The 24,364-nt window shown below is 41.8% G+C and overlaps 1 protein-coding gene across 3 annotated transcripts in view; it reads left to right on the top strand.

Annotated features, from left to right (window-relative positions):
• The window catches only part of NYAP2 (neuronal tyrosine-phosphorylated phosphoinositide-3-kinase adaptor 2), a 323,386-nt gene that overhangs the window by 293,606 nt on the left and 5,416 nt on the right, over positions 1-24,364 (top strand). For all 3 annotated transcript variants that reach the window (XM_082249989.1, XM_082249990.1, XM_082249991.1), the window contains 2 exons: positions 2,370-2,582; positions 12,222-12,325. In XM_082249989.1, the coding sequence (XP_082106115.1) occupies positions 2,370-2,582; positions 12,222-12,325 (317 nt within the window). The remainder of the gene's footprint in view (positions 1-2,369; positions 2,583-12,221; positions 12,326-24,364) is intronic.

A 24,364-nucleotide genomic window follows, 5' to 3' on the forward strand; every position in this document is an offset into this window, starting at 1 on the left:
TGTGCAATGCAGCAGAGCCTATTTGTATGACAGTTCTTACCCACATAGGTGTGCGTACATGGTGTGCCAGGTGTGCCCAGGCACACCCTAATCACCCTGTGCAGCACAGATTTCCCCTACTGCCCTGGCTTCCCCCCACTTCCCCCTGCAGCGCTGCCGGCTTCCCTTCTCCCCTCTCTCACTGGCTGTTGTTGCGGGGATGTTTTAGGATGAGTGGGGGAAGGGGCTGGTTAAAATGTAATTTACCGCCCCCTCCCTTTTCTCAATGAACATCATAAGTGATCAGTAGTGTGTGTTTGAGCTTTGCGGTGTACTCTCTAATGCAATCTGCTGCTCCCACCTATGCTTGCCCACCTATATTTGTTTGAGATGGGAAACTCAGGATATCATCTATTCAGTTTACCACTTGCCAACCGCCTAATGACTATTTACTGCGGCACTCAGCCACTTACAGGCAAAGTGACATAGGGGTACGTCGCTCGCCCACGAGCCTGTAGGGGGCGAGCGCGTGCCGGCGGCGGCACGCTCCCGCCCCCGGCTCGCTACCCTGGGGAGCCAGCGCATGTGACCGGCGGCTCCAATGGCCGCCGGCCACTCACAATCTCCCACAGGAGAGAGGGAAAGACAGACAGCTGATGTAAACACAGCCGTCTGTCATTCTGACTAAAGTAATCACAGAGGCTATGCGATCATGCTATGTAGGATCGTATGTCTCTGTGATTACATCACAAGCCACGCCCCCCCACAGTTAGAATTACGCCTCTAGGGACATACTTAAGCCCTTGATCACCAGTAAAGTTAAACTTCCTTGCCAGTGTAATTTTTACATTAACAGTGCATATTTATAGCGCTGATTACTATAGTAATGTCACTGGTACCCCAAAAGTGTCAAAAATGTCAGTCAGGGGTCCGATCTGTCCGCCGCAAAGTCGCAGTCCTGCAAAAAAACTTGCAGATTGCCGCCATTACTAGTTAAAAAAAAAAAAAACAATAAAAATGACATAAATCTTTCCCGCAGTTAGTAAACACAATAACTTTTGTGCAAACCAATCAAAATACGCTTATTGGGATTTTTTTTTTACCAAAAATATGTAGCAAAAAACAAATTGGCCTAAAATGTTAAAAAATTTTGATTTTTACATTTTTTTTTGAAAATTTCATATAAAAAATGTGAAAAATATTGTCGCTCTTTTTTTGTTTATAGCGCAAAAAAAACCAAAAAATCACACAGGTGATCAAATACCACCAAAAGAAATCTATGTTTGTGGGAAAAAAGGACTTCAATTTCATATGGGTACAGCGTCGCACGGCCGCGCAATTGTCTGTTAAAGGGCTCTTTCACACGGACGTTCCGTATGTCCGTATATCACCCCATCCATTTTCGGATGATTTACGGACATAATGCATGTCAATGGGATTGCAGATGTCAGCGGATGACCATCCGCTGACATCCGATTTGTGTCCTTTCAGTTCTGTTCCGTTTTTTGGAACGGAACAGAACCCTATTTTTCCTCCGTTAAAAAAAACGGAACTGATGCAAAATCGGATGTCAGCGGTGTCATCCGCTGACATCCGCAATCCCCATAGACTTACATTATGTCCGTATATCATCCGCAAACGGATGGGATGATATGCGGATATACGGAGCGGACACACAAGTGTCATCCTTGTCCGTAAAAAAAAAAAAAAAGCGGGCAAAATGCGTAAAAGAGGCCAAAGTCACACAGTGCCGAATCACAAAATAGGGCCTGGTCTTTGAGCAGCAAAATCCTCTGGGGCTTCAGTGGTTAATTGAGATAAATAACGTGTTACAGGTGTGTTTGGTGAATTTAGATATTTTAATCGTTATCTCATGCACCTTTATGATTACGTTTCTTAGAGTACTAAAATGTTGCTTGGGCACCAAGTGGATGTTGGGGCATCGTCTTTGCTTCAAGATACCTAAGTTTGCTTTTTTGTGAGCGGCTCTCCTTTCCTTCCTCTGGAATATACAAGCGTTACATATACAAACGTTACAATATATATATTTATACAGTATATATATATATATATATATATATTGTTTTTGGTTGCTACAAAAAATGTAATTCCTGTATATGTGCACTTGACTTGCAGCCTCGTATCCTAAACATTCTAGGAGTGGGTTGGGAGCTTACACTTAACTGCACATGTGCCATAGGCAGTGTACACAAAACAAAAATTGGTAAATGGGGGGGATAGTTGTTTTGGCATAAGAGACATGGAAAGTCTCTACTGGTAAAAAGCTCTACTGTCTGGATTAGGTTCCACTGCAAGGAAATCTTTTTCCAGAATATATTTATACCTGGCCTTAGTGTGTTTATTGTGTACCCTTATTATTCACTTTTTAGAACCACCAGATGAAATGAAGATCAGGAGTCATAGCACAGAACCCTTACCAAAGCTGGAAAACAAAGAACGATCTAGTCACCATTCCTCACCATCCTCTAGAGAGACAATGAAAGCTCAGGAATGGGATGGAACTCCAGGCCCAACTCATGTTTCCAGCAGACTTGGAAGATCGTCTGTCAGTCCAACCATGTTAGCAGGAAGCAATAGCTCTGGTAAGAAATGTACTTTCTAGCAAAATAAAGATTTAAGTTAAACCATCAGCAAATAAAATTCATTTTCATTTATATTGTTACAATTTATTACATATGAAGTGCCATCATAATCTGTAGAGCTTTACAGTAATGTATAGTACATGCATTGGTAACAATATCAATCTGAAAATTAAAGCTGAACTCCAGGAAAACAGCTAAATACACAGATGAAATACAATATGGAAGCTGTTATTCCCACCAAATGATTTGTATTTCTGCCCTACCAGTTCTGACATTTACACTGCTTTCCCACACAGCACAGCCCTTTCTAGCAGAGAAGACACCTGATTTTTTTTTTTTGCTGCAGTTCAGTAATACTTACAGTTCTCCTTCCCATCCTCACCTTGTGACTGGACAGCGAAAGAAGAAGCAGCAGACCGATAAGCATATGTTTTCATCACTTTGCTCTCTCCTCCAATGAGCACGCTACCCACACTGCAACACTGGAGCAATAAGCTCCATGTGCTGCTTTACCTCCCCTAGTCTAGGCTCTGTTACACAGTGGACTGCAATAGGGTTATTCAGGCACTTACACTACTTGCAAAATAAAAATAGAAAAACATAATTTATTACAGTGTTAGTGAATATGAAGCCATGTTATTTTTTTTTTTTTATATGTATACAGTCATGGCCAAAAATATTGTCACGTCTGCATTTCTGTCAGATACCCACCACTTCGCCCAGAGAGGTGTTGCAATTACAAATGTTTAGGCATTCTCTTGTTTACAGTATCTCACAAAAGTGAGTACACCCCTCACATTTTTGTAAAAAATTTATTATATCTTTTAATGTGACAACACTGAAGAAATGACACTCTGCTACAATGTAAAGTAGTGTACAGCTTGTATAACAGTGTAAATTTGCTGTCCCCTCAAAATAATTCAATATACAGCCATTAATGTCTAAACAGCTGGCAACAAAAGTGAGTACACCCCTAAGTGACCATGTCCAAATTGGGCCCAATTAGCCATTTTCCCTCCCTGGTGTCATGTGACTCGTTAGTGTTACAAGGTCCACTCAGAGCAGGCTTCACCATGGTCGACCAAAGAAGTTGAGTAAAACCCAAAATTAGCCACGCTCGGTCACACTCTGGATAATGAAAGGCAGCCAGTACAAATGGTAAGATCAGACCACAAATAAATAGTAAAAATAAGGGGTACAGCGCCACATAAATGAATAGATACAAAATAAATGTAAAAGGAAACCATGCAAACCATGTGTTGAACAGAAACCAAAGGTATCCCAAAGGTCAGTCCATGAGTCCCACAGAATTAAATAATTAACTTAGACCAAATAAATGCAAGGAATTAAGGAGAGTCCAGCACCAAGGACAAGATTTAAGTCCAGAAAGAATGCATCACCACGTGCACAGAAGAAGGTGTCTGCTTACCGGATCTTTTGACCATTGGTTAAGAATGGTCAAACGGGCGTGAGTTAAGATGATGAACTCAGAGATTAACAGCACACTACCAAGCTCCTGTAGCGATTCAATTCCTGTGTACAAGTGGCGCCTCCAAACCTCCCAATTCTAGTCAGCTGAACAAGCCAAAATTACCAAAGAAGCAATGCCTCCACAGGAAAGTAGGCTAGCACATTACCTGACCGGATCTTTTAACCGATGGTCAAAAGATCCGGTAAGCAAACACCTTCTTCTGTGCACGTGGTGATGCATTCTTTCTGGACTTGATCCTGTCCTTGGTGCTGGACTCTCCTTAATTCCTTGCATTTATTTGGTCTAACTAAATTATTTAATTCTGTGGGACTCATGGACTGACCTTTGGGATACCTTTGGTTTCTGTTCAACACAGATGCATGGTTTCATTTTTCATTTATTTTGTATTTATTCATTTATGTGGCGCTGTACCCCTTATTTTTACAAAGAAGTTGAGTGCACATGCTCAGCGTCAAATGCAGAGGTTGAAGGGGTGGGGGGGCCAGCCTGTCGGTGTTCAGACCATACACCGCACACTGCATCAAATTGGTCTGCATGGCTGTCGTCCCAGAAGGAAGCCTCTTCTAAAGATAATACAAAAGAAAGCCTGCAAACAGTTTTCTGAACGCAAGCAGACTAAGGACAAGGATTACTGGAACCATGTCCTGTGGTCTGATGAGACCAAAATAAACTTATTTGGTTCAGATGGTCCATGACGACCACTGCTTTGCTAAAGAAGCTGAGGGTAAAGGTGATGGGCTGGCCAAGCATGTCTCTCAACCTAAACCCTATTAAGCATCTGTGGGGCATCCTTAAATGGAAGGTGGAGGAGCGCAAGGTCTCTAACATCCACCAGCTCCGTGATGTCATCATGGAGGAGTAGAAGAGGACTCCAGTGGCAATCTATGAAGCTCTGGTGAACTCCCAAGTCCAAGAGGGTTAAGGCAGTGCTGGACAATAATGGTGGCCACACAAAATATTGACACTTTGAGTGCAATTTGGACCTTTTCACTAAGGGGTGTACTCACTTTTGTTGCCAGTGGTTTAGACATTAATGGCTGTATGTTGAGTTATTTTGAGGGGACAGCACATTTACACTGTTATACAAGCTGTACACTCACTACTTTACATTGTAGCAAAGTGTCATTTCTTCAGTGTTGTCACATGAAAAGATATAATAAAATATTTACAAAAAAAATATTTTGTGAGATACTGTATTTCTTTTGCTTGTGTTAGTATGACACAAAAAGTGGAGAAATATAAAGCCAAATCTGACACCTTCCACGGAAAACTTCAAAAATGGACTGGACAAAATTATTGGCACCCTCAATTTAAAATTTGGTAACACAACCCTTAGAAAAAATAACTGAAATCAATTGCTTCCTGTAACCATCATTACGTTTCTTATACCTCTCTACTGGAATTTTGGACCACTCTTCTTTTGCCAACTGCTCTAGGTCTCTTAGATTGAAAGGGTTCCTTTTCCCAACTGCTGTTTTGAGATCTCTCCACAGGTGCTCTATGGCAGTGGTCCTCAACTCCGGTCCTCAGGGCCCACTAACAGGCCAGATTTGAGGTATTACCTTGGGGAGATGCAGACTAGAGTACTGCAATCACTGAGAAGCAAATTATATCACCTGGGATGTATTTCAGTTATATTGCAAACCTGGCCTGTTAGTGGGCCCTGAGGACCAGGGTTGAGGACCACTGCTCTATGGGATTTAAATTTGGACTCACTGCTTGCCAGTTCAGTTTTCTCTATCCTTTATCTTCAATAATTTCTGGATGCTTTTTGAGGTGTGCTTTGGGTCATTGGCCTGCTGTAAGATCCATGACCTAAAGTCAGTGTCCCAACTTTCTGACACTGGGCCCTACATTGCACCCCAGAATTCTTTGCTAGTCCTCAGATTTCTTAATGCCATGCACACAGTCAAGACATCCACTGCCTGAAGCAGCAAAGCAACCCCAAAACATCAGTGAACCTCGACGATGTATGATTGTAAGGACTATATTCTTTTCTTTAAAGGCCTCATTTATTTTTCTAAAAACAGTAAAATGACGGGCTTCAACAAAAAGCTGTAATTTTGTTTCATCTGTCCACAGCACATTCTCCCAAAATAATTTTGGCTTCTTCGGGTAAGTTTTGGCAAACTCCAATCTGGCTCTTTTATGTTTCTGTGTCAGCAGTGGGGTCCTGCTGGGTCTCCTACCGTAGCATCCTTTTTCATTCAGATGGCTACATATAGTGAGAGCTGACAGGGTTGTACCCTGTGCCTAAAGCTCAGCTTGAATTCGTCTGGAAGTCAATTGAGGTTTTTATCTGCCATTGGAATAATCCTTTGTTGCAGTCTTTGAATAATTTTTCTCTTTCGTCCACGTCCAGGGAGATTAGCTACAGTGCCATGGGCTGTAAACTTCTTGACAATGTTGTACACAGTGGACACAGGAACATTGAGATCTCTGGAGATGGACTTGTAACCTTGAATATGTCCATGCTTCCCCACAATTTTTTTCTCAAATCAATGGACAATTATTTGCTGTTCTTTCTCTTCTCCATGCTCCGTGTGGCACACAGAGACACACAACAGAAAGGTTGAGTCAATTTTTCACCATTTTAACTGGTTGCTGGTGTCAGCATCTGTTAATTGATACAAATTACAGGAGCATCACAAATTTGGAATGCAATTATTTCTTACAATTATGAGAAGGTGCCAATAATTTTGTCTAGTCCATTTTTGGAGTTTTGCGTGCAATGTGTCAGATTTAGTTTTTCGTTTCTCCACTTTTTTGTGTCATACCAATACAAACAAAAGAAATAAACACGAGAATACCTAAACATTTGAAATTGCAACAATTGTTTGGGGCGAAGTGGTGCATTATCTGACAGAGATGCAGGGTTGCCAATATTTTTGGTCATGACTGTGTATATATATATATATATATATATATATATATATACCAGATTTCAGTTTCAGATTGAAATTCTAAATTAAATGTAATTTCATAAAGTTTTGAAAACTACAGTACTGTAAACACTTTTATGCTAATGGTAAAAAGCCAGATGACTCTGGACTGCAATTGCAGAGTTTTGCCCATTGGGACTTTAGATGAAGCACCACACAACCAGTAATAAAAACAAAGTACAGGTTTATTGAGTATATGCCAGCAATGGAACTGGGAAAGTGTCATAATGCCAAACAATTGCCCAAGTATACAAATCTGTTACATGGTTACATACAGTAATTCAGGAGTTCAGTCTCACTCTTCAGGGGTGGATGCATAGACATAATCTATAAACTAAAATGGTTAAAAAATGTAACATAGTAATGAACATGGAATGTATCAGGCAGATTGGAATGTGGGAATCAAACTAAGGGATACATACTCACAAAGATGCAGGATGCTGCATGCCAAAGTCACACCGGCAGCCACCAGAGACGTCTGACCCGGGAGCTGTGGGTAAAGGATCTAAAATGGGCCAGCAGTGCAAAACAGGACAGATGGGAGAAATGACAAACAGAACGATCCAACATGACCTGCCAGGATGGTGGCTAGAAAAAAAAGATGTAGATGGGTGATGATGTGCACAATAAATAAAAAAAAGAAATAAAAAATGACGGAAAGATAAAAAAAGTCAGTGAGAAAATATTCAAATAATGATTGAATGGCCAAGAGCAACCACATGGTACAATTAGGAGTGGTGAAAGTGACCTGTTTGGACTGCACCAAACTAAACTTGAATGGAATGTCAAGCTAGAAGACTTTCTGACTACACAATTGCAATGCTACTTGGATACCAGTGGCTATTTTTTTATTTATTGTGGTGGAGTAGCTTAATCAAACGCTTTAGGGTTATGTGCCCCATCTCAGAGGCCAGAAAGCATGGTGCCTTAGGGACACCTGAACTCTTGTCATTATTTTAGTAAACATGAATTGTAGGATATGCTATCGTGCATGTATGCTTTCTGCTTTATATTCACAGCTACTCCCTAAATATACAGACTAAAGAATGTCATCATCTTTACTGAACTAAACTGAGTCTTCTATAACCCTGTTTAGAGAAGGAGGGAAGGGGGATCATGTGAGATCCCCAGGGATCCTTAGCATCTGCTTAGTGGAAGTTTAACCTTCTTAGCGGTATTCCCGAGTGTGGCTCGGGGTTAAATTTCAGAGCCAAAAGCGGTAACCCCGCCAGAAGCATCGCTGGATCCTGTAAAAGAGGTTTCTTACCTTGTCACCGGGATCCAGCGATGTATCTCAGCGATATCCGGCGGCGGATCTTCCTCCCGATCCTCTCCGTGCCCCGGCTCCCGTCTCCTGCGACGTGATGTTCGCAGGGGGGTGGAACCGGCGGCAAATTCAAATGTAATACACACCAAACACACTGATACAGTTCAAAATAAAATAAATTCACATTACATTGCCCCCCAGTGCCCTTTCCTGCAGTTTTACTGTACTTTTTATGTATATATATATATATATATATATATATATATATATATATATATACATATATACATATATATATATGTATATATATATATATATGTATACATACATACATACTTTAACTTATTTATAGTTTTTTATTATATTATAATTTATGATTTTGTGCCTCAAACTTTATCATACCCAAGATGTTATAAAGAAGAAGGCTCAGTAAAAAAAAAAATCATATGTAAATAGTTGGTTTGGGCTGCTCATTCTCAAGAATTAAATGCAAAATAATGGTACCGCTTTCAGCACCTAAAATCCAAAAGAATCATACCGCCAGGGAGGTTAAGGCACTATCTCTGAGTTCATAAATCTTAAATGCCTCCATCCAGAAGGGGCATATTAAGATAAGAGGGTCTTTCTCATAGGGTATATTTCCCAAGGGAACATCATACATAAAACTGCAAAAGCTCAGATTCAGTCCTGAAAGCAATTTAACTTCTTAATTATGAATTTGACAGATTGTAGAACAGGAAAAGGTTAAATACCCCAAAACTGGTCAGGCTTCTCAAGCTGGAAGTCGCTGGTTGGCACAGCATTCAGAAGCAAATTTTCTGAAGCTCACAAAACTGGAGAATCTACTGCTTTTCCATTCCAGTGAAAAATCTACCAAAAAACAGATTACCCTAGTATAGTCTCCAGGCACATAGCTTGCTCAAAGAAGGCCGCACCCCTAAGCCTGGTTCCAATCCTGGGCCTCTCAGGGCAGGCACTTGGCCTGCTCACAGGAGAACCTTCCCTTAGCTTAGGACCTTTGTTCCCTACAGGGAGAAGCTTGAAGGCAACCTATCTCTAAAAGGGAAGGCTAACTAATGCTATATTTACACTGGCAATTTAGGCCAATGCATATTTCAGTGGCAAGAATCTTCTGATTCTGGCTGCGGCTATGAGCGGTTATGTGCGGCCACTGGCCCCATTCACCATAATGACAGATTGCCAGTGACCGCAGCTGTTTGCGGCTGTCTACACGGCCAGCAATTACCTGCGGTGATTAATGAAGGTAATGATTGGTTGTGTGGAGAGCTGTGAATAGCTGCATCCGCCTGTGACCTACTGCTCACAGCCGCGGCAGGCAGGAATTCGAAGATTGCTGGTGTGACTATAGTCTAAGTGTCCTTCTAGAACAGGTCTCAGCTGTTTTGTCAAAGCCTGGTCCAACTTACTGATTACAAGCCAACGAAGAGTTGGCCAGCTGACAAGACAAACAAGATGCCCTGCACCACACCCCTGACAACAGAAGGACTGCCAGGTAATTCAGATACAACAAGCCCTGAGCATTATGTTTCAAGGGTGACAAAAATGTAAAAACAAGCAGCAAGGGCTGGAAAAAAACACATCTCCATTATCTACTACACTGCTCAAACAAATTAAAGGAATACTTTAAAAACACATCAGATCTTAATGGGAAAAAATATCATGCTGGATATCTATAGTGATATGGACTGGGTAATGTGTTAGGATTGAAATGATGCCACATAATTTGATGAAAATGATTAACCTACAGAGGGCTGAATTCAAAGACACCCTGAAAATTAAAGTAAAAAAATGATGGAGCAAGCTAGTCCATTTTGCTGAAATTTCATTGCAGCAACTCAAAATGGTACTCAGTAGTTTGTTTGGCCCCCACGTTCTTGTATGCATCCCAGACAATGTCAGGGCATGCTCCTATGGAGATGACGGATTATGTCATGTGGAATTTCCTCCCAGATCTGGACCAGGGCATCCTTAACAGAATGAGGTGCAATCTAGCGGCGTCAGATGGACTGAAACATAATGTCCCAGAGATGTTCTATTGGATTTAGGTCAGGCGTGTGCGGGTGCCATTTAATGGTATCAATTTCTTCATCCTCCAGGAACCTCTCTGCATATTCTCGCCACATGAGGCTGGGCATTGTCGTGCACCAGGAGGAACCCAGGACCCATTACACGAGTCTAGGGTCTGACAATGGGTCCAAGGATTTCATCCCGATACCTAATGCCAGTAGAGGTCTGTGCGTCCCTCCATGGATATCCCTTCCTAGACCATAACTGACCCACCACCAGACCGGTCATGCTGAACAATGTTACAGGCAGCATAATATTCTCCACAGCTTTTTTAGACCCCTTCCCATCTGTCATATGTGCTCAGGGTGAACCTGCTCTCATCTGTAAAAAGCACAGGGTGTCAGTGGCGGACCTGCCAATTCTGGTGTTTAATGGCAAATGCCAATTGAGCACCACGGTGCCGGGCAGTGAGCACAGGGCCCACTAGAGGACGTCGGGCCCTCAGGCCACCCTCTTGAAGTCTGTTTCTGATTGTTTGGTCAGATACATTTACACCAGTGGCCTGCTGGAGGTCATTTTGTAGGGCTCTGGCACTGCTTATCCTGTTCCTCCTTGCACGAAGGAGCAGATACAGGTCCTGCTGATGGATTAAGGACCTTCTACGGCCCTGTCCAGCTCTTCTAGAGTAACTGTCTGTCTCCTGGAATTTCATCCATGCTCTTGAGACTGTGATGAGAGACACAGCAAACCTTCTGGCAATGGCACGTATTGATGTGCCATCCTGAAGGAGTTGGACTGCCTGTGCAACCTCTATAGGGTCTAGGTATCACTTCATGCTACCAGTAGTAGCACTGACCCTGGCCAAATGCAAAACTAGTGAAAAACAGGCAGAAAAGAGGTGTAGGGAAAAAAGTGTCAGTGGCCTCCACCTGTAAAACCATTCCTGTTTTGGAGGTCATCTCATTGTTGCCCATCTTGTGCACCTGTTGTTAATTTCATTAACACCAAAGCAGCTGAAATAGATTAAAAACCTCCTCTGCTACTTAACTGACCAGATCAAGATCCCAGGAATTGAATTGACTTGATCTTGTTTTTTATATTTAAAAGAGTACCTTTAATTTTTTTGATTAATGTATATACCTCAGTCCTTATCAGCCTGCCAGACACTTAAACAAAGGTTAACAAAGCAGAGAAAGTGTGTAATAAAGGTTTGTTACACTAAGTATGGGTTTTAATGCATGCATACAGAAGGTAAGTGATAAGGGTATGACAGGATTACATCCTATGACCTTATAGACCTATTAACTGTTAAACCCATATGGATTAATTTAATAAAGGCAAATAGACTGTTCACTTTGGAAAGAAATTTGCCCCATAGCTTTGATGAATGAGGTGACTTCCATATGCAAATCGTGTGCAAGCAAAATGTTGTTTTTCCTTGAACATTGTTGGGTATCAGAAAGGTTACCACATTCACTAAGATCTGAGGAAACTTCCCTTGCAAAGTGAACAGCCTATTTGCCTTTAGTAAATCAACCCCATTTGACTTATGGCGTGTTTTTGTAGGCGGCCTATTCATTTTAAATGGGCTCTCAATCCACCTTTAGGCATGAAAAACAGGCTCTACATAAGTGCAGGTCTCTATATGCAGGTGCATTGCAGCGTACTGTAGACGTGCTTTGAGGTACAATTAACTTTGAAAGGCAAACCACTTATGCTTAAGATATATACATACATACATACATATACTGTATATATACTTAATATAGATATATATATATATATATATATATATATATATATATATATATATATTTTTTTTTTTTTTTTTATCTCATTGACAAGGATTTTCACTTTGCACTTTCTATTGTCACTGATTCTTTCTTCCTGCTGATATTTTACTTTCACAGAAATGAAAATCAGCTGCAAATTAGGTCGATCAGCTTCCACGTCAGGTGTGCCTCCTCCTTCAGTAACCCCCCTCAGGCAAGCCCATGAACAACTACAGAGCCAGGTACCACCGTTACCCAGTAGTGAATGACGTCATCTGATTCTACATGCCAAATACTTTCCACTTCTCTGTCTGTCATCTGTTGCCGTCCGCTCTGTGTGTCTGTCCTCGTACAGTCTACTCTGTGTCTGCCATTAGTCAACAAAGTCATCCGCCACTCTGTCCACGGAGGAGCTTTGTCTTTCTGTTTCTTCAATTCCTGTGTTGACCCAGACTTAACTCATTCTGTAATTTGATTGTAACATTTTACTATTTGTACTTTCTTAATTATTTTATTTTTTTACATGGTGTGCACATTTTTACTGTTGAGAAAAAACAAATTTATCATGTTTTGATAAATTTCACAACCTTGTGTTTTCCGTGTAGAGATGAATGTCTTGCCTACTGTGGTAAATGCATTGTTAATTTGTACATACCTTTTCAAATCCCCCCCCCCCCCCCCCAGTATATTGTAAAATGTGTGACTGTTTTTACATTTACTTGGTTCCTGGTGCATGTTTATGATACACACTAAAGTTCATGATCTATACAGAATACTTGCACAGCCATCATTCACATCCATAGAAATGGCAGCTACCCAAATGTAAGCCTTGTAACATAAAATAATAAAAAATAAATAAATAAAAAAACATAGACTGTCTATGCTATACACTGTTCAATATCATTATCCCTACATGTGCCAGAGTATGGTGTCATTTGGGAGAAACCCCTGGCAGTTTGGGGGTTAAGCTGAGCCCATTCTTTTGCCAAAAATGATAATGGTGACTTGTAAGTGTTTGTGCATGAAAATTCCTACCTATATTATCATCTTTAAATTATTAATAAAAGCAATATCTAAATAATTTAACTCAGTTGTGTTGTACTGATATATTTCCCATACTGTGCATTGGGTGTCTTTTACTTGAATTGCAAATCTTAAGAATAATAATGTGAAACTGTTTTATTTTCACTTCCAATGAGGGTATAAACAAATCACCTGGAATAGAAGATGTAGTGTAGGCAACTCTGACCAAACCTCAAAAATAGAAGGGACCAGCATTTGAAATCCACTATACACTTGCCAAAACCTGGTACTTTTCTTTGCAGATTTGAGGGTCTTTGATCACAGAGATATTTTAGGCACACAGCAGCCTATGGGCTGCATTTTTTTAATCCACAATGGTGCACAAAAACAAAACACATAAGTGTACACAAAAGTACATGTGAAAAACACACATAAAAAAGTGCACTTAAGGGTGTGTCTCTTGTCAACCCCCCAAAGGAGTAGGAGTTTACCTTGACCCCCTGTGGTTCAAGGCTCCTGACAGGGGCAAGGCTCAACTTGATCCAACTAGCCAAAAGGACCCCTCTCCTCATGGTTGGCTGAAGCTGACCAACGAGTACTAGGTAAGGGGGTCTCCCGAAGAGGGGGAAGGAAGTAACCTGATGGCTACACATCCTCCTCATAGACTTCAGGGTAGGCCAGAGGATCCACCATCTCTATCCTAATGAGACAAAGAAACACAAGCAAAAATGGAGTAACAAACATAAGGAAAAAAAAATTTAAATAAATAAGTACCTGTGCTAGTGCATAGGCTTGGCCCTGAGGCCAGGTAACAAAAAATGCCCTGGACTTAGGCAAAAGGCCTTGCCCAGAGGCGCAGTGCAGAAAAACCTTTAGTGCCCTGACCATGTGCACCTTCTCACAGTGTGTTTCCCATGCCCAAGTGATTCTAAGAGCAACCCTGAGGGCGACCAACTCCCAGGGGACACAGCACCACAGATACTCAGCTCTCCCAGCTTATGGCCAGACAAGCTAGACCTATTAAATAAGGAGGCACTGGTCCCCTCTAGTCTCAGGGAAATTACTCTCATGCCCCACATCCTGTGGGCACCCCAGTTTCTGTTCCAGCTGATACTAGCCTTCAGAGTCCCTATCATACCAGCAGGGACACTATACAGCAAGCTATTCCTGCCTAAAGGCCAGAATAACTGCACAGCACCCCTACTGGACACTAATACGAACAGATACTACAATTGATCTTAGCCAAAAGGCCAAGTTGCCTATAGGTTGTACGCTGCTCATAGTTCTGTCACTGGTAAGTGTATGCTTTTTTTTTAGGGTTTAAAGGATTCAGGTAAGACTTTAGGTTAGTGAGAGGGGGCTACAGCTCTTGGATTCTGCTTTAACCTAATAGATTGAAACATTTATTCTTTGTCCACATGTGAGAACTACATTATATCATACCCTTTTTGTAAGTCTAACTACACCCAAAATGTTTTATTCTTTTATTTTTTGAGAGGGTAAAAGTAGAAATTTGTCAGATTTTTTTTTTTTTTTTTTTTTCCAATAAAAGCTTTATTGAGAAAATTAGTCAACAGTAACAAATAATGATGTAAACAGTATGGTAGCATATCAGCAAAAAATATTTAGACGTTTCAGTACATAATAATTGAGGAATATGTAACATTAGCGTTGTACACTGACAGGTCTAGTACAGACAACAAGTAGGCAACCAACGTGACCAGTAATGGTGTAGATTGGTAAGGACCACTACACCAGGAGGCCTAGAAGGCCAGAAGGAAGGAAGAAAGAGAGAAGAAGAGGTAAGGATTGAAGAGAAAAGGAGTAAGATGGGTGAGAGTGAGGAGGTGATAAGAGCAGGTAAGAGGGTCGGGGGTTCTAATCAAAGTAATCTTGTAAAGTCATAGCAAAATTGCAATCTTTAGCATATATGATCAATAAGCAAAGTGACAGTGGATCAAACTACAGCAAGGTCAAGTGTTAGATCCGATTAGTGTGGAATCATTGTGCGAAAATCAGCAGACAGTGTAAAAATTACCCAAGGTCTCCACATTTCATGAAAGGCAGCATCTGATTCTTTTCTAATAGCAACGGTCTCTTCCATATCATGTATAAGTTTTACCTTATCAGCCCAATCTTTGGCAGAAGGGGTGTTTTGTGTGTTCCATTGAATGGGTATTACCGCTTTGGCAGCATTTAGTAGATGCCTAACCAAGGAGTGTTTATATTGTTTATATGAGAGGCTGTTTACATGGAGTAGGCAACAGGCAGCATCAAGGACTATAGAAGTGCCAGTTATATGTTTAATAAGATTTATGATCCTGTTCCAGAAGGGTTTAATCAAATCACATGACCACCAAAGATGTGCAAACGTGCCTTTTTGTTTCAGGCATCTCCAGCAGCGATCGGAACGATGCGGGGACCAGGTTTGTAGCTTCACCGGGGTGATATACCACTGTGCCAAGATTTTAAAGGATGTTTCTTGAATTTTCGTGCTCAGTGAGCATTTGTGCGTAAAAACGCACGCTTTTTCCCATTTTTTGTCTGAAATTGAGCAATTTAACTCTTTTTCCCACATTATTTTATATTTGTCTGGAGTCTGTGTCAGATTGCACATAATCCATTTGTATGCTTGTGAAGTGGTTTTGTAACAAGGTGACTGGTCCCCACAAAGTTTTTCGAAAGCCGTAAGAGGTTTTGTTAGAGCAAGTCTATTTTTGTGGTTTCGTATGAAGTCATGGATTTGGAGGTATTTCCAAAAAGAAATTTTGTTGTCCACAGGTCTACTTCTATTAAACTCCTCAAAAGATAGTACCTTATTTCCTTGAAAGCAATCTTTAACCCGTAAAATGGAATCTGATATGGGGGCCTCTGAATTTTTATAATTAAAGTCTGCGCCAGGTGGGAAATCTGGGTTGCCAATAATTGGCGTCATGGGGCCTGGACTCGTGGCTAGTTGGTGTCTGTTAGCTAATCCATTGAAGATTGATAGCGTGTTAAATATTAGTGGGTGATGCTTGACCTCGACAGGGTAATTAGAGGGGTCCGACCAGATCAGGTTTTGGGTTGGAAATTTCGAGCACTTCCTTTCTAAATCCACCCAGTCTTTTTGGTGAGCATGGCAATGCCAGTCTACTACCCTGGTAATATGAGTGGCATGGTAATATTTCATAAAGTCAGGTAAACCTAGGCCTCCACTGGGTTTAGGTATGTGCAGTCTTTGTAATTTAATTCTGGGCTTTTTATGTGCCCATATAAACTGTCTCTGGGTATGAGCGAGGTTCTTAAAGAAAGCAGCGGGAATTTTAATGGGGAGCGCATGAAACAGGTAAAGCAACCTGGGTAGTATAACCATTTTTAATATTGCGGCTCTTCCGAACCAGGAAAAATTTTTAGAATTCCAGTTGTGTAGATCTCCCTTAATTTTCCTCAAAAGTGGTTCAAAATTCGCACCATAGAGGGACTCAATATGGGGGGTGAGCTTAATACCTAAGTATTTAAGGGATCTGGGTTCCCACTTATAAGGACAATTACTTTGAGTCATTTTTTTTAATTTATCGGACAGAGAAATATCCATAGCTTCCGATTTTGAGTGGTTAACCTTGAAATTGGACAAATAGCGAAAATCTCGAAATTTGAGGTTCAAATTAGGTATAGAAATATGGGGTTGGGTAATGTAGAATAGTAGGTCATCCGCATAAGCTGATACCTTATAATCTCTACCTCTAATTTGGAAACCATGAATCGCCGGTTCGGCATTTACATGTCTGATCAGGGGTTCTAGGGCTAAGATAAAGAGGATCGGAGAAAGAGGACATCCCTGTCTCGTCCCATTGTGCAGGTGTATGGGAGATGAAAGGATGTTATTAACTTTGACCTTTGCAATTGGGTCAGTGTATAGAGATCCGATCCAATTCATCATGTTATTGCCCAAACCTATGTGCTTACAAGTGGCCAACAGGTAGTCCCAGGCCACCCTGTCAAAGGCTTTTTCGGCATCTGTGGATAAAATAAGGCCTTCCAGTCCACCTCTACGAGTTTCATGGATCAGATTGAGGGATTTTATAATATTGTCTCTAGCCTCGCGGCCAGGCATAAAGCCTACCTGTTCAGGTCCGATGATAAGGTGCAGTAGGGGTCTTAATCTGTTGGCTAGAATTTTCGCTAAAAGCTTTACGTCAATATTTAAAAGTGAGATGGGTCTGAAGTTGGCGCAATCCGTTGGGTCTTTGTCCTTTTTTGGGATGACTGTTATATGTGCGGTGAGGAAATCTGCGGATGGTTTGGTTTGCTTAGAGAGGATGTTTAGTGCGTCAGTAAGGGGGGTCACTAACGTTGTGTCGAATGTTTTATAATACTGGGACGTTAGCCCATCCGGACCTGGACTCTTCCCATTTTTGAGGTCTTTAATGGCTGATTGGACTTCGGCTGGGGTAATGTCTTTTTCTAGCTCAGATATGTCTGAATGTTCCAGAATAGGTAATCCACTGTCTCTAATGTATCGTCGGATTAGTTGGTCCCTAGGTCCAACCAAGTCGGGGGGTCGAGCGTGGGGGGGTAGATTGTAAAGTTTTTCGTAGAACTGGCGGAATGAATCCGCAATGTTCTTGGAGTCATAGAATTTGCTATTGTTTTTGTCTCTGATGCATGGTATGTGTGAGGCTGTCTGTAAGTCTTTAAGCGCTCTAGCTAAGTACTTGCTACTCTTGTTTCCATGTTCATAATAGATCGCCTTGTTTAGATATAAGGATCTTTTGGTCTTTTTATTTAAAATATCTGCTAGTTCGTTTCTGAGTCTGATCAAGTCTTTGTGTAGGGTCTTGGCTAATGAAAGCTTGTGCTGAGATTCCAAGCGGGCAATGTTAGACACTAAATCAGAGATATGTTTGTCATTTTCTCTCTTTTTTCTGGCTCCGAACTTGATAAATTCCCCTCTGATCACACTCTTATGAGCCTCCCAAAGTGTAATCGGGGAGGTCTCAGGAGAAGTGTTCTCACGAAAGTAGTTTGACAGGGTGGCGTGAATGTCTGCCTTAATCCCTTGGTCAATTAAGAGAGATGGATTCAATCTCCAATTGAACACAGGCTTACAGTTCGAGTTAGATGAGATGGAGATTGATATCGGAGCATGGTCAGATATTGAGATGATTCCAATCTCAGCCCCCATCAAATCTGGTAAGTCTCTTTGAGTGATAAATATATGATCGATCCTTGCATACCTATCGTGTGGAGCCGAGTAATGTGTGTAGTCCTTCTCAGTGGGATGCAAGGTTCTCCAGGTATCGACTAGACACATAGATCTCAACATATCTTTAATTCTTTTCAACAATTTGAACGCTATGCAAGTCTTGCCAGAGGAGGTATCCTGTATAGGGTCCAGTGGGACATTGAAGTCCCCCCCCAGGATAACACAACCCGTGGCAAAGCTTTTAAGTTCAGATATGAGATTGTTGCAGAAAGACACGTGTGCTCTATTGGGGAAGTAGACGTTTGCCAATGTGCAAGGACGCCCATAAAGTGTACCCGAGAGGAAGATGAATCTGCCTTCCGGGTCTAGATATTGTTTTTCCAACACGAATGGAGCGTCCTTGCTCATCAATATTGCTACACCCTTTGTCTTGGCTAAGGGGTTTGATGCCTCGTATATTACCGTGAAGTATTTATCTGTCATTTTAGGGACAGCATTTTTTTTTAAAGTGGGTTTCCTGAAGGAAAACTATTTGTGCTTTGCTCTTTTTGAGTTCGGTAAGAACTTTTTTCCTCTTTTCGGGGATATTAAGACCATTAATGTTGAGAGATATGATCAAGGGATGTCTACCCAGGTGTGAGAAAACCATGACTATATCTCGAGTGATGGGATGGGGATGGGGGGTAAGGGAAAGAAAGGACACAGAGAGGTAAGAGAAAAGAAATACAGAGAGGAAGGAAGTAAAGACAAATATCGTAGTAAGTGGGCGGTTGGGGAAAAAAGCCCAAACGCTCACTAATCAGCAGGCAAGATTGTACGTAAGTTATTTAGATATTACGGGGTTTCTGTGAAAAAAATACAAAAAACCGACAAAAATGCCTTTTGGGGACAGCGGGAGAAGCGCAAAAAGGAGGCGTCCCACAAAACAAGGTAGATAACAAACAATAGGACATTTAGTCCAAACCCACACTATCGGCTCAATGAGCGAGTGCACAATGAGTAAAAAAAAAAGAAAAAGAACTCTGCGGCCAAAAATAGCATAGAGCGGGCCAACAAGAAAAACTGAATGTCGGCAACTAGCACATGAAGAATGAGACCATAATGATATGGCTTGTATACCCTGCATAGTACAATAAGATTGTAGATCAACTTGTAACATTTATGATAGGGCCATTTCGAGAGACCTCAAATAGAAGGTACCTATTCGGATTGCGTCCTTGTGTGGGTGCAGATTACAACATAGGCACCTCAGTGTCTAAGTGTCGTGAGATGGGCAGATACATAAGTACCTCTATAGTCCAGATTAATGGTGGTTGTCCACTTTGGAGGTTCCAGGGTCGCTCAACTCATCAGTCCAAATCCCTTTGTTCTCGGCTGGATGTGTGAGGCTAGATTTGTCTGAGGAATCCGAACAATATGTTATGAAAGTGCGCCATCTGCTGGAGAAAGTTAACAACTCATCTGAAAATAAAAATGTCATTATCAGAGGCAAGTAATTCCAGCATAACTACAAGGCAAACATGCAAGTATGCGATCCTTCTATAAGATAAAGCTTCCATGACGAGATCATATATCCTTTTGATATGGCAGAAGCTTAAGTCAGAGATTGTCTTCGGGATATCAGAGGAAGAAAAGGCCCTGAGCTAAGTAAGATCGATCAAGTGCTCTAGGGTAAAAGAAGAAAGCAACCTTCATCCAGCGAGACCATAGGTCCCGTCTAGGATAATGTGATCCAATGTCTCTCAGTTGTAGTCTCTAGATCTGGGTGTTTTTGGCGGGGAGGAGAAGGGGAGATGACTCCCCTTATTCTTTGCTTTTTTGTTTTTGGCAAAAGGCGATCTGTGGTCACTGGGAGTTCCAGGGCCATTGGAATGCATAGCAGGGGATGGCGGTAATAGGAATTCGGCATACCAATCTGGTAAGGCGATCAGGTCGATTTGTAGGTTAGTGCAGAAGGCAGGCAAGTCCTCTGGCGTGCGTAGTAGGTACTGCTTACCACGATATGTGGCTTGGACAGCAAATGGGTATTTCCACCTGTAAGGGATGTTTTTCTCCCTGAGAACATCCAGAATGGGTCTGACAGCTCTTCTATTTTTTAAAGTGATTGGGGATAGATCTTGGAAGAGTTGTATCTGTACCTCATTGAATAAAATTTGTTCGTTCTGTCTTGCCTTGTGGAGAATTTCCTCCTTAAGCGTGTGGCTCAGTAAACAGCATATCACATCTCTGGGAGGAGAAGGATCAGGGGCCTTCGGTCTTAATGCTCTGTGTGCTCTTTCCAGTTCTATTGGGGATTCCGCTGGTCTTTCCAATAGGTTGTTGAAAATTGATGTCAGAGCATGCCTGATGTCTCCCCCCTCCACAGATTCAGGCAGACCCCTGATCCTAATATTGTTCCTTCTCCCACGATTGTCCAAATCCTCGAGGTGTCTGTTAATAGAGATGAGGTGGTTGGAATGTGTGTTAGTTACTTCCTCTAATCTTTTTATCGCCTTATCCCTGCATTTGCCCGACCTCTCCACCCCCGCCATTTGTTCATACAATCTGGCTATATCAGTTTTCAAATCGGTGATGGCTGCAGCAAATGACCCCTTAATGTCCGCCGCTATAGCGGTCATGTCATTATAGGTAAGCTGTCTATCGATTAGTGGGGAGTCACTTACTGTGTCTTCCGATGCTGCAATGGATTCCGCATCGTACTCCTCGTCCTCCTCCCGCGCCTGTCTCCGCGCCATCTTGAGGCCTGAGGTGTTCTTCCGGGCCGGAGCTTGTGTCTTGAAAATATCGGCTATGATCTTGCCGTTTACCGCCTTAGCGGACTTTATTTGTTTGCTCTGGGAAATAGGCTTGGATAATCTGCCCATATTTGAGTGGATCAGGTTGTTTAAGCGGCCGCAGAGTGTGTTAAGAGCCGTGTGGGTCCGGAGCTCTCTCTTCAGGCAGCCATCCTCGCCGCGCGCCAAGCCACGCCCCCCAGATTTTGGTTACTTTCTGTGCTCCCAATAGGGAGATATACCTACTCCCCTTTTTTTTTTGGTTGAGCTAGGACAAAAGAAATAGTGTGTATTGTCACCAGCACAGAAAGACATGGAAATCACAGAAAAACTGAAAAAGATTCTAACTTTCTCCTGATCTATGAATAAATATCCTTGCTGTGCAATCTCTGTCTTTATCGGAGATACACTATATTACCAAAAGTATTGGGACGTCTGCCTTTACACGTACATGAACTTTAATGGCATCCCAGTCTTAGTCCGGGGCTCTGTGGCTTACGCATGTATTTGCAGATGTGTGCAACTAAACCCCTGTTTTTTAACACGTACTGTTGGACAGGTCAATTCGGTTGGTCGCAGACTGGTTGGTAAGGAGAGCTTGGAATATTTTTGTGTCTTGTTAGTCCGTAGGCTACCTTGCTACATGGGGAACCCTGTCAGATTATGATCCTCTGTAACAGAAAATTTTGTGTGACAAAAAGAAACACCTTATTGAGCTTTTATGCTCAGTGGCCAATTGCCTTAATATTGTATTGGTTGGTAAACTGAGTGTTGTGAAATAATCCAAATAATTCCAATAATAAAATAATAGTCCAAATAACTTGGTGGAAGGAGATTATGGTATGGGGTTGTTTTGCAGGGGTTGAGCTTGGCTCCATAGTTTAAGTGAAGGGAACTCTTAAGGCACCAGCATACCAAGACATTTTGGAGAATTTCATGCTCTTAACTTTGTGGGAACAGTTTGGGGTTGCACTTCCTGTTCCAACATGACTGCGCACCAGTGCACAAAGCAAGGTTCATAAAGATATGGATGAGTGAGTTTATAAATCCACAGTATATTGTATCCACTGTCCATGAAGGTTGATCAAAAACTTTTTTTTTCTGACCTTCTGACCTTGTGCCTGTAACAGCAGCTTAGAGTTTCTTGCTCTAAATCCCCTAGCCTGTTGTTTTTTGTGTTCCATCTTCTGCCCCAACTGGACAATTATAGCTTTTATCAGCAACTGTAATAAAGGTGGTAGAGTTAAGCAGCTGCAGAGAAAAGTCACAAGGCCCTCTCTCAGGTCATGCAGCCTTTTCCAAGTAGTGATACTGTATACCACAGTATAGTATCTACTACAACCCCAATTCCAAAAAAGTGGAGACGCTATGTATAATCTACATAAAAACAGGATTTACAAATCTCATAAACCTATATTTTATTCTCAATATAGAATAGAAAACATACACTATATTGTCAAAAGTATTAAGAAACCTGCCTTTACATGAATTTTAATGGCATCCCAGTCCTAGTTCGTAGGGTTTAATGTTGAGCTAGCCCACCCTTTACAGCTATAACAGCTTCAACTCTTCTAGGAAGGCTGTCCGCAAGCTTTCGGGGTGTGTCTATGGGAATGTTTGACCATTCTTCCAGAAGCGCATTTGTGAGGTCAGGCACTGATGTTGTAGAGAAGGCCTGGCTCACAGTCTCTGCTCTAATTCATCCCAAAGGTGTTCTATCAGTTGACGTCAGGACTTTGTGTAGGACAGCAAAGTTCCTGCACCCTAAACTCGCTCATTCATGTCTTTATAGACCTTGCTTTTTGCACTGGTGGAAATCATTGGAGATGAGGTGAGAGGGGAGAGGGGAGAGGGGATTTATGGTATGCGGTTGTTTTTCAGGAGTTTGGCCCCTTAGTTCCATTGAAGGGAACTCCAAAGGCATCAGCATACCAAGACATTTTGGACAAATTCATGCTCCCAATTTTGTGGGAACCGTTTGGGGATGGTCCTTTCCTGATCCAACATGACTGAGCACCAGTGCACCAAACAAGGTCCATAAAGACATTGATGAGCGAGTTTGGGGTTGAGGAGCTTGACTAGCCTGCACAGAGTCCTCACCTCAACCCGATAGAACTCCTTTGGGATGAATTAGAGCGGAGACTGTGAGCCAGGCCTTCTCATTCACATCAGTGCCTGACATCACAAATGACCTTCTGGAAGAATGGTCAAACATTCCCATAGACACACTCCTAAATCTGATGGACAGCCTTCCCAGAAGAGTTAAAGCTGTTATAGCTGCAAAGGGTGGGTCAACTCAGTACTGAACCCTACACACTAAGACTGGGATGCCATTAAAGTTCATGTGCATGTAAAGGCAGGTGTCCCAATACTTATGACAAAATAGTTTAAACTGAGGAAATGAAAAAATAAGGTAATTTTGAAATTGATGGCAGCAACATGTCTCAAAAACATTGGGACAAGGCTTTGTTTACTACGGTGTACCATCCCCTTTTTTAACAACGCTGTACACTTCTGGGATCTGAGGAAACCAGATGATGGAGGTTTGGGTGGGGAATGTTGCCCCATTCTTGCCTGATATAGGATTCTAACTGATCACTAGTCCTGAGTCTTTTTTGTTCCATTTTCTCATTTCAAGATGTGCTAAATATTTTCAATTAGTGAAAGGCCTGGACTGCAGGTATGCCATTCAATAATTGGAACTCTTCTACTACAAAGCCATGCTGTTGTCCTAGATGCAGTATGTGGTTTAGCATTGAACTGCTGAAATATGCAAGGCCTTCCCAGAAAAAGACATCTGGATGGGAGCATATGCTGCTCTTATACCTTGATATATCTTTCAGCATATATGGTGCCTTTCCGGATGTGCACACTGCCTATTCCATATGCACTCATGCTACCCCATAACATCAGAGAGCAGGCTTTTGAAATGAGCGCTGATAAGCTGGAAGGTCCCTTCCCTCTTTAGTACGGAGGATGCGGCTTCCATTGTTGGCCAAAAGAAAGTCAAATTTCCATTAGTTTGACCTCAGAACAGTTTTAGACTTTGCAACAGACCATTTTAAATGAGCTTTGCCCCAGAGAAGACAGGGGCATTTCTGGATCATGTTCAGACACGATACAGCTTTACCTTGCATTTATGGATGACACTGTGAACTGTGTAAACAGACAGTGATTTTTGTAAGTATTCCTGAGCCCATGCAGTCCATCACAGAATCGTTTCTGTTTTTCTTGCAGTGCCGTCTGAGGATCTGAAACGCATGGGCATCCAAACTTGCGTTTCTGCCTTGTCCCTT

This window comes from Pelophylax lessonae (genome assembly GCF_965119305.1).
Source record: "Pelophylax lessonae genome assembly, chromosome: 3".
Classification (NCBI taxonomy): domain Eukaryota; kingdom Metazoa; phylum Chordata; class Amphibia; order Anura; family Ranidae; genus Pelophylax; species Pelophylax lessonae.